General features: G+C 27.1%; 1 protein-coding gene across 1 annotated transcript in view; it reads left to right on the top strand.

Moving 5' to 3' along the window:
- The window catches only part of LOC145834850 (uncharacterized), a 40,084-nt gene extending 27,947 nt beyond the window's left edge, over positions 1–12,137 (top strand). Inside the window, exon 10 of the mRNA XM_082942368.1 lies at positions 11,375–12,137. Coding sequence (XP_082798494.1) covers positions 11,375–12,065 — 691 coding nt within the window. The 3' untranslated portion in view covers positions 12,066–12,137. The remainder of the gene's footprint in view (positions 1–11,374) is intronic.

The raw sequence follows: 12,137 nt of genomic DNA on the forward strand, positions 1-12,137 counted from the left end.
TTTAGATGTTCATTTGATCAGAACTAGTTTGTATACTATTTATCAAATAATCATTTTATAAATATTTTTATAAAATCTTGAAATTTATGAGAAAGTAATTTGATGTTTTCCCCTCACTAACACAGGAAACTAAAAAAACTTGGTAAAAATTATTTTCTACTAAGAGACAATGGATAAGATTTTAAAAAATGGTTTAAGTAACAGGACTTTATTTAGACTAATAAAGGTGGGACTTTTTTATGATATTTATAACTACTGTATGTGATAAATTTTTTATTGTCTAATAAAAATATTTAAAAATAAATATACATTTAGAGACGATTATTTTGAATTATATTTATTTTATGAGATTTTGTAGTATATGGTAGAAGAGATTAAACAAAATTAATGTACGTTTATTGTAAACGTTATAACATACCACTCAGTACTTTTAGACAAACAGTTTAGTTAACAATTTATTTTATTTTATTTTTGCGTAATCAAGTAGATTATTCTACCAGACAAAAAATTGTTCACTTAGTTAAGTATTTTAATAAAATTACTAAACTGACTCATTACGGTACTTATTTTATGTCCAGGCTAACATGTTGTAGTAGTAAAATCATTTACAGTTACCTCTTGAGTAGCTTCACATATCAAGTTTACGTCAACAATGCGTAGTTATATGTAGTTTTAAACTATGTCTTTAATAATATGTTGAACATATCTAGATAACATTCAATCTTTGGTTATTTTATTAAATATAAATTAAAACTATTTGTTTTTACTATTTAAATAAATACAGCAAATATTGTTATTAAAAATTTATTTAATAGGTTATGAATTTGTAAGTAAATGATTAGTTTTGTTAGTGATTTGTGTAGTGCTTTTTAGTAATGTTTTATTAGTGTTAAATTCTTTTTAGAGTAGCTCAATAGGGTTACATGATAATTCTATGTTTTGACAGTTCAAATTGTTAAGCTCAGGATTACTTTTACGAGTATGCCTACTAGTACATGAAGTCTTTTCAGCCGATTGTGCACGCGTAACGTGCATATTAACTTACTATATAGTTTTTATATAAAAACTAGTAAAAACCATTGAAAGAAACTTCCACAACTTTTTAGAATAAAGACACTGAGCAATAAATATTTTGTTTATTAAAAAATATTTTCAATTCTAGAAAAATACTTACTTATAGCAAAATATAATAAATGTTAGTTTGGGTATGTTTAAGAAGGAATGAAATTGAAATAAAATGTCTTTAAAATGTAAATTAATACAGACTTTAGTTCAAGACATATACTTTGTATATCTATCTAAAAAAATACTTTTACTGTTCTTTAATAAATTGATAAATAAAATAAACTCAGAATCTAAACTAACAATTTGTCATTATTTTTTTTGTAACTTACTGTAACTAAAAGTAACTTTTAATAACAGTTATCGTTAAAAAAAACATTTCAATTTCTGTTATTACATAATTGTTAAGTTACAGTAGATTACAAAAAAAGATTGTGATAGTTTATTAGCTAAGATTCTAATTTTATTAACATTACATTTTTAAAAGATGTATATTCATAAGCATTGAATTACAGTCTATAAATTAAATAAAGATATAACTACAGGGTTGCCACATTACCTGGAAACCTGGAAAAACCTTTAAAAACCTGGAATTCGACAATTTAGGCAAAAATAACTTGAAAAAGCCTGGAATTTGAGAAATTTTGAAAAAAAAAACTGGAATTTTGATCAAAAAATCTGGAATTTTTAATAATTTTAACATTTTCAGTACTAAAATTTCATTTTGACACAAAAAATCTATTATATAAATAAGATTTTTTTGTCATGTCCAAAACAATTTTTATTAAAAAACACATTTTAAGTAACTTTACAGCATCTTTTAAATGTTTTTGTACTATTTAACACAGTTTCTTATATAGAAATTTACTTAAGACTATAAACAGACCCATAAATGTTTACTTTTAAAAACCTGGAAGAAATTTGGAAAACCTGGAAAAAATTTTGAAAAGATGAGTGGCAATCCTGTAACTAACATGTTTGTTTTAAATGTGCTATTTTTATTGTTTAACTTTACTTATTGAGGTTACAATAAAACATCTTAACTTATGCATAGGGAGAATAATATCACTTTAAGTTATTAATTTTTTTTCTGTCAAAACAATGCTTCACTCGTTTAAAATAATTTAAAAACTAAAGACTCTTTTCTAGAAAGATTTATTTTAATCCGCCATTTTGCAAGTCAGTGAAAACAAAGATAGAAAAAAAATAATTTAAACTAATAATTTTTTTTTTAAAGAACAACTGTCTGTTAAATTAAATAAATAAGAACAATTGCAAAGTGATACTTTTGTTTCTGTAATAATATTTTCCGTTTTTTCGATGTTATTTAAAATTTTCTTGTCGTGCCTTTGTATTAACATTTTTATTTGACACATTCAACTATACGATAACTTGCAATAGTTTTCATTAATTAAATTGTTTGGACTGCTGTTCTCTAAAAAATTGCTCATTTATTAATTTAAAATATTTTTTTCTATCTTTGTCTTCACTGAATCGCAAAATGGCGGATTAAAATAAATCTTTCTAGAAAAGAGTCTTTAGTTTTTTTGTTTGTTTGTTTATACCTTGTGGTTAAGTTAATTTCTGTTTAAAGTTTTATTGGTCTAAAGCGTTTTGGTATGTGCTTATATTATCGCACAGTGGGCTGAAAACGGGGATCAAGCGGCCATTGACATAAAACTGTCATAAAAAGCAGTATAATACAATTTAAAGTTACACTTAGTGTTTCAATATGACTAATGTTTGTTTTTATTTAAAAAATAGTTAAAATTTTAATTTTTAATAAAACTTTAAAGAAACTTAAAAAAAAGAAAATAATAATTGGCTACCTCAAGAGAGTCACATTGAATCTCATTTTAGTTTAAATATGAATGAATTTTCAATATCAAGCCAAGTGAAACTGTACTCTAAATACAGTTTATTTTTAATTTAAGGCTGTTCTGTGTATATCAAAGTTTGTATTATTAATAACGTTACATTTGTACTAGTTTATCAAAAGAAAAAAAAAACGTAAACATTTTGAACAATAAAAACTTTTATTCGTTGCAAAACAGTGCAAAAAACAAAATAATTTAGCCTGTGATTAAAAAAAAGTACTTTAAATTTACTAGAAAATATAAGTCAAACAGTAAGTTCTTAAAAACTTCTTTGAAATTAAGTTTCTAAAATAAATAAAACACTCTATTCAGTATCACAAAGCATATGTAACAACGTTTCCCATTCTGAACTACATGATGAAATTTTTTCATCTAGCTGCAAACAACTTCGCGCAGTATGTCCAACTTCTTTACAATAAGTGCAATTCAGTCTGTCTAAAGTGTTGTTAACATCGTAGTCACTCTTGTCCCATAATCGATTTAAACAATCTGTTAAATTTTCATACTGAGAAGTTTTCCTTGAAAAGTTCATTCTGTACTGTCTTAGAAACTTGTTGTTAGCTTCCAATCCACTTTCGGTGTAGTTTAGCAAACCTCTACCGTTGTTTTGGTCAATTAGATCAGCACTATGTGCAAGAACAGTATGCGCAGTTGGTGTAAAGCGAATCCATTTAACCGACATGGCCAGCATCATTGTTTTTTGACATAAAACTGAGTATTTCTCTACATTAATCTTTCTGTTAGAATTTATGAGGCATAAAATAATGGAAACATACAAAATAATTTTGTCAATGTTTTTTTTTAAACTAACATCAGAAATATGCTTCGTCAGCAGAGTCCTATTATTGGTGTTTAGCAAAGTTTTGACTACGTTACCTGTTGTAGAAGTTCCACCATGGCCTGTGGGATCCGGTTTTTCAAGAGCAACATTAATTTCTTCTTCTACATATTTCTGAATTTTTCTTTTCGACTCCATTAAATTATTTACACTTTGACTTTTAGATATTCCTTCAAACTTCGATTCTGACCAATTTAAATGTCCAGCTACAGCATGATAACATATTTTGTAGATCCATCCGAAAACTCTGAGGTAACTGTGAAGCGGATGTAAAGTCAAGTGCTCTTCATTTGTAATTGGTTCCTTAGTTACTCCCTGTCTAACCTTATAGTCATTTGGTTTTCGATTTTCAAGCAAGTGCCATTTCTCTTCACATATTTGTTTTGTTTGTTCAAGAGAACGATCAACAGGAAATCCTGCTTTAACATAATCTAAAGTATAACATTGTTCCTTGCTATAACTACAAAGGCAACAGAAGGCACCTCCTAGACCAGTGAGCAAACTGTGTAGCTTACCATCCACCATTGTCATTTCAGCATCAAAAAAAACATTAGTTTGTTTTTTGTTCAAGGTAACGGTAAAGTTGTGTGAATTTCTTTCTTTTTGGAGAATTTTCACAATCCCACAGTTGTCATATGATTCTTTGCCAAGAAGTAGCATAACTGGACGACAAGTAGAGGCTGACCCATGCCTCTTGTTAGTCCAGATGACTGTACCATCTTTTGTTGTTGCATTTTCAAATCTGAACATGTACAAAATAATGTTACTAGTGTCAGCATTATTTTTTGATTGAAAATAAATCACCACCACTTCCATCCAAGCCATCATGAACTTTTAAATGTATTTCTTCTAAATTTTCTAGCTTTGATAGATTTGTTGTTTTTAACAACTGGTAGGCAGACTTTTCTAAAGCTTTTTTATAATCAACTTTAATACCTTTGTATGGATCTTGCAGTTTTTCAAGTGGTGGTCTTTTTTCCTTTCTATATTCGTTAAGTTTATCATAAACTGGAAGGATGTCATGACCATCGTTTTTAAGAAGCAGCCTAATATCAATATTCATTCTCTTAGTCATTTTTCCAGCTATTAATATTGCAAGTGCTGTTGACATGCTAACTTTATTGCTAACTTTGGCTTCCTGCTGAATTAACTTTCTTCCAACATCAGCTGCAGCCTTGTCATGTAAACATTGACTTTTCAATCCTAAAGCATACATTTTTGGTGGTTTAACGCCTTCTTCACTGGTAATTTCAGTTGTTGTGCTAGTAAATGAAAGTAGGCGTCTCCGTTGCGTTCTTGGAGCAGCTTCATCTAAGGGAAGTTTTTTACCAAATTTAGAATATGAAGACTTTTCAATAACTATTTTCTCGACTATATTTCTATCTGTGCTATGTAATTTTTTATTGTTTTTTTTTTGGATAGTTTTGTATTCTTTGAATAGCAAGATCTTCTTTAACTTTAGATTTGCTAGATTTTGAAAGTTCAAGCTTGTCTATCACTTCATCAGCAACAGCGTCAAAGTTAGGCATAGTTAGAAATTGTGGTTTGTGGTTTTTGAACAGTTCGTATATTTCGATGTTAGTTAAACTATCCATATTACTGCTAGGTTTAAATAAGTTATAGTAATAAATCTACAAAAAATATATTAGTTTTAATCAGATGCAATACTCTTGCTATCTTGTATCATAAATAAAAACACTACTTTTACAAAAACTACTATAATAACTTCAGTACTACAAAACCTTAAATTTGCTAAAATAGTAAAAAAAAACTATCTCAATAACTAAAACATATGCTAAGCTACCATGTTTTGACCAATACTAAAGGTTCTCATCATTCTTGGAGCTTAAATGATCTGTAAACAAAAGTAAGTGAATTTATACACATTAAGAACCTTCTAGAACATACAAAATGGTCTTTTTTGTCATAGTGAAAAACCAGGGAAAGGATATTATATCAAATTTTTTAAGAGAAATATCACTTGTAAAAACCTAAAAAATAGTTATATTCCACGTGATAGATTTGTCTGTAAATTTGTATATAAAATCCTTGTCATTTTTACTAAATAATAAAAAAAAAGTTATGTTGGTTGTACGGTGGCGAATTGAGAAAATTAGCCCTAAAGAATACCCTAAATTGCCAGAAAATTATCAATGAATTTTCGACGAGAATAGAAGATTTTTTAAATGAGAAATAATATACTTTTACATTGAAATATTCAAAGAATTTTGAATTTTTCAATTAACACTAAACCAAAGAAATGAAAAAAACTTAAAAAAAAGTATTTGTTTAAAAGGTATTAAGGTGTTTTTTAACAGTAGATGTAGACCTTAATTTTGACAAAAATTTAAGCATATTTTGAGGCTTTTTTAAACTTAAAAAAAGCAAACTTTGGCTACATTTAAGCTTACATAACTTTTAGTATACTTTAAGCAGAACAGAAATAAACCCAGTTTTTAAAAGACGAAACCCCGCTCTAAACAATTAAATAAAAATCTTGCTTTAACTGTTTAGTCGCAGAAATAGTCAATGGCCACTTGCCAGCCCACTGTGTATCGTTGTTTTTTTTTTATATACTTTAGTTTCACCCTTGTCAGTAAGCTTTTTTATAGTTTTAGGGTGGTTGGAATTTTTGTAAATGTACCTGATTTCTGTGTTCTCGTTTTTATAGGGTTTGAATTCATTGTTTGCAAGGTCTAACGTTACATTTATAAAATTTCATATAGTCCCACCAGTATCTATTGTTATTTAAAAACCAATGTATTTGACTATTTTTATTGTTTTCTCTATCTTGGTTGTTTTTTCGTTCGATAATGGCAAGGCCGTCGTCTCTATATAGGCCTATCTTTTTTATGTTATAAAAAGGTTCGAGCTTGCTTAATTCGTATAGTCCGATTAGGTCGCATAATTCGGCACCGAAGAAAGAGCCCATAGGTGCATCGAATAGATTATTGTTTTCTTTTTGATCCCGGCTTTTGATTAAAACTTAAACTTGTTTTTAGGGTTGCCACGGGTCAGGCTAAATATTTTTTATTAAGGCAGTTTTTTTTAATAAAAATTGCTAAAAGTCAGTTTTTAGGTCAAAGTGGAAAAAGTCAGTTATTTGGGTCATAATAAAACATGTCAGATTTTATCAGTTTAATTTACAAAATTATTTAATTTCCAAAGCCATAAAGTGTTAAAAATTAGTCTAAAAATCTTTTATAAAATTAGTCGCAAAATTGTTGTTCAAAATCTAAAAAAAAGTTGCAAAATTTTCCTTTAAACATGTTGAACATATACCCTATTTGAACAAGCATTTTTCGTATGCGTTTTAGTATTGATGATCTGTGGCAAGGACACTTCCATAACATATACAACACATACACAAACGTTTATTTTGTATAATTTATACTATTTATTTTACATTCCAATAAGTACTTATTACAGTTATCTTCTGCTGAAATAAACATTCTGAACGAAGCAGCTACCCAATAGACAGTTTGTAGCAAAGAGCTACTAGTCTAATTAAAAAGAAACCTGAAAGAAAGTTTTTATTTTGGTTTTTAAAAACGTACTTAATAAAAGTACGTTATATAAATGCAACTTTTTCAAAATTTGCGTACTCAAAGTCGTTTTTAAATATAAATTCTTATTTAAGATAGAGTTAGAACTTAATCGTTCAAAATCTTGAAAATTCAGGCTAAATTTACAAAGATTTTCGTGGTAACCCTGTGTATTACAGTATGTTTAATTAGTTTAATATCTCTATCCTCTATTGTGGTGTATTTTATTTAACAGTTTATAGCACTTATCAAATGGTTTTCAGTAATGCAACGGTAAAAGGATAAAAGTTCACAATTTATAAAGCAATTATTTGGTTTATTTTAGACGTTATTAAACCATTCGATTATTTCAAACGAGTTTTACCACTGGACTAATCTTATGCTGTTTTTATTATCAATTTTAAACTGATTTTTTACCTCCTTTTACTGCTAAATAACGTTATTTATTAATTATAGTTGTAGTGCACAGTTTTCCTAAATAAGTTTTTGTGCTTTATATCTCTTTAAAATTTTCAAGTAAATATAATTAAGCAGAGGTAAAGTTTAAGTTTAAAGCAAGTTTTAGAAAGCTTTAAGTAGTGTCTTAAAATAAGTTGTGGCATTTTTCAAGTTCAACTTAAAATAGTGAATTTTTTCAGCAATCAAAACTAGGTTGTTTAGTAGAGTGGTCTTTTAGCCAAAAAGTCTATGCACACTAAACTCAAAAAAACAACTGTGCACCCCAAGTGTAATTTAGTAAGTCGTCTAGTGGTAGGAACACGTATAGATTTTTATTTGTTTTTATTAAAATACTACAAATAGTTTGGACTTTTTTTTTACTTGCAAAACTTATATAATTAGCAGCTATAATTTAAAAACTTTTCATTCAGTTAATCCTTTTTGATGGGTGTTTTAATTTCAATGACAGTTCTTTAACAACAATATTTGTCTATATTGTTTACGTTAAGTGTGATTGTTTTTTTTGTGGATGAACCAGATACGAAAAAATAAAAATTAGTCTTGGCGGGCCGTAGCACTTCAATTTTATTTGATTCAAGAAAATTACTTAATTGTCAATTTCATTTCAACAGTATACTAATTCTATCTGACTTTTTTTACTATATCAAGTGTAAGTTTAAGTCTCCCTTAATTATATCAAGGACTTTTTTTTGGATTTTTGTTTCTTGTTATAAAAAACATAGTGTAAATTTTTAAATTCGGTTCAGTAATCCAGATTTATATAGTTGCGGGTCACAGTTTTGCCTTTCGCGACCGGATTCACCGGACGTTGCCCACCCCTATTTTACGTCTTACATATTAACTAAATAAAACATACATCTCCATAAAATCTACTAAAATAGACAAAAAATTAAAAGTTTTGAAAAGTAAATTCGATAAAAGCTTCTAAGTCTCCTTGTGATCTTTGTACAAATGGATAACCTTCTTCTTATCCATCCACAGTGTTGTGATGTGGTGATGTTCATTGCATATCCTGAAAGTTAAATGTTATAATTAGTGCATTTGGAACTAAAAAAAATAAAACAGTTTAAATTCTACTTAAACATATCTTTTTTTTATTACTAAATCTAGTACTAAACAAAAAAAAACTAATGATAAACTTAAGTTGTCTTTTAAATTTTCGACATCACTATTAAGTTACATCAATAGATGGGTTAGCTTCTAGTCTTTATAATGCATTGCTTACCAAAATAATACCAAAAGGCTTTCAAAAACAAAAACTTTTTTCTATAGAACTATCCTGAGATTTGGAAACAATTTCAAAGCTAGCCAATGTTTTGTTAAAATGAAAACAAGTTTGAGTTTTTAAAATTGTTTAAACTAATTTGTCAGAGTATATTGAAAATCACAAAATTACATTAGTAATCAATAAGAGTGGCCAGGTAACCTGAAAAATAAAAATATAGTCGAAAATTATAAAAAACTTAAATAACTAAGACTATCAAACTTGACTTTTAACAGGGTTCCTACTGTTTGAAGCAATTTTTATTAAATATTAGAAAATGACAAAAATTTGATTAAAATATTGTTCGAAATCTTTTAATACCTGAAGCATTTTGGTTTTAACAAAGTCAAATAGTACAAGAAAAATATATCATCGTGGTGTTTAACTTGTTTACGATTTGTGTACGCAGAAATACATTTGAAAGAGTTCAACACTTGAATCTGAAATTAAAAAATTATCTAAAAAAAAATACAGGGTTGCCACTCTTTGATTCAAAGTATATCCAAAAACTGAGACCAAAAATTTTCCTAAGTGACCTTGAACTGTCCTGAGTCATACTGAAAATTTTAAAATCTTATAAATAATGTTAAATAATTAACAATAAACACTTAAATAGTTAAACAAACTTTTCAAAGTCAATAAAAATCTTTTTTTTTAAGAATTTTTTTTATAAAATATCAAAATATTAAAACTGAAACAACTAAATATCATTCAAGATCTAGAAAAAAAACTGAACTGATATTTTTAAAAAAATTTAAAACTATCTTAAGTTTTTTATAAAAAAACTAAACTGTCTTAAGTTATCTTGAGTAACTTGAGTGAGTGGAAACACTATCTTACTTTAAAAAAATAGTTTATTATAAGTTACTATGTGCTTACAGAGAAATGTTAGTATACTTTATGAACTTTGATAAATTTGTTATAAATTTTAAGTTAGTAATTCCTTCATTTTACCGGTAAATACAGATATTCTTAAAACTATAACTACTATTGAAATTAACTTAAGTAACATATTAAAAATATATATACTATTAAAGTTGTGTAGCATTTGTGATTATAGTTTTATATTTGCTTTTACAAGCATAATATTGTAAATTTTAAATACCACTAGAAAATAAATAAAATTAACATAATACATGTTTCACTTACTGCACTAAAAATTAGTTAAATCTATTAGTTTTTAGTTAATTTAACTCATAGTAAATTTAAATTTAGAATAAAACTTGTCTACAAAATTTTATTAAAGAATTAAAAATTGAAAATCAACCTTTCTACATGAAGTCTTCAAGATGCCCGTTTATGATGGCTCAATGACTACAAGGTCTCTCTCCAGACCAATCCAAAACCATAGTTATGATTTTGTTCGCACTTCTCTTCCAACTATCAATTTAGTTGCTTGTTTTGAAAAAGATTGTTGACACTAATTTGATCAATTTTCTATGAAAGAAACAAAAATATCCATTTAAGTAAAATGGTTAAAGGAAAAATATTAAACAGCAAAATTAAATACCAGGGCTGAATTTGTAATTATTCTTGAACAATATCGCTTCAAATTTATAAATAAAGATAAAAAATGAGTTTAAGTTTTTTCAGTGCACTCTAAAACTTACTGCATCCCTAAATAAGTTTCACTTATCCTAAAAATTTTGTGTACCCAAAAAAAAACCTCATGCACACTTTTAAGACCTTTAGTTTAGTATATCGAGCAAACAGAAAGTTTACGAATGCGATTGTTCACAACAACCTACAGTGAAAGTTGCCAAATATTATTCATTGACTTTAGCAAAACGAACTTGCTATGACGTGCACCAAAACTCTCTTAGTTGGGATTTGTCTTAAAGTCTGGATTACGGTTCTAAATAGTAAATTATCTTACACTAAGTACAACTTAGAATGCGCGCTATAAACTACACTTTAAAATATAAAAAACGCCTGCAAAATCAAAGTGCATTTGCTTAAAAAAAATCAACAACGACGCCTACTTAAAAGTTGTAATACTACCCTTTCTAGCCGCACTCGGCATTTATGCCGTTTTCACGAAAGTATAACTCTTTAATATATTTTTTTCAGAACGAGACAAATCAGTTAATGCTTACATATTACTAGTTAAAAGTTTTAAAATAGTAACTTATTTTTATAACATTAGCAAAAATGTTTGAACTACAAACTAGCTTTGATTATTTTAATTATTAAAAAGCATCATTGTAAGGTATTGTGGTTTATTATTTCGATTGCTAAGAGTTTATCATAATGATAAGTATACAGTTCTTAATTTAAATTAATGCATTTTTTTCATACTTAAGTTAATTTTTTTTATTTTTTTAATCAGAAAATTATGGAAAAAGTTAAATTATGAAAAAATCAATAATGCTGAAGATGAAGTGCCTTTAATCGCGTGTACCAGCGAAAACTCAGAATCTTTTTCTAGTGACGAAAACAATGATGATGTATACGAAAAATTACGACATCAAATGCACGAAGAAAAAGGAGTTAATGAAAAGATTGAAAATAACTTAAGTTGTAAAATGTTAGCAAAAAATTGTAATAAATCTACAAAATCAAGTTATCAGGAGTCTGAAAAAACTATTGACCAACATTTGATGGAGTACAAAACTCCGTACGAAGACAAAAGTAGCAAAAGTATTTTACAAATATCAAAAAATGGATATCAAACACGCCCAAATCATATTGAAAAAAAAATTGATAGCTTAACCAAGGTTGAACAGCAGGGGTTTTTAAGTAGTAGTAAAAATTCTTCTAACGATAAATGTGAGATAAAAGAACATAAATTAAGAGTTTTTAAAAAAAATCAAGGTATAGTTAACAAAAAAGTTAAAAGTTTATCTAAAGAAAAAAAGAAATTAGTTAAAAGTGCAAAAGATAAAGTTAATGACTGTACAAAATCCAGTAAAGTTGTCATTAAAAGTGATTCTGATCAATTACGTAATAAACCAAACAGCACTTTTTTTATTGACAGTAATGACGATATCGATTGTGATTTCAATCTTGATGAATTATAAACACTTACCTCACATATTTTATGATTTTTATTTCATTATTTTCATAGTTGTATAAGTTGTTACTTTATTTTT

Source organism: Thalia democratica, chromosome 4 (genome assembly GCF_965202585.1).
Source record: "Thalia democratica chromosome 4, ktThaDemo2.hap1.1, whole genome shotgun sequence".
NCBI lineage: Eukaryota > Metazoa > Chordata > Thaliacea > Salpida > Salpidae > Thalia > Thalia democratica.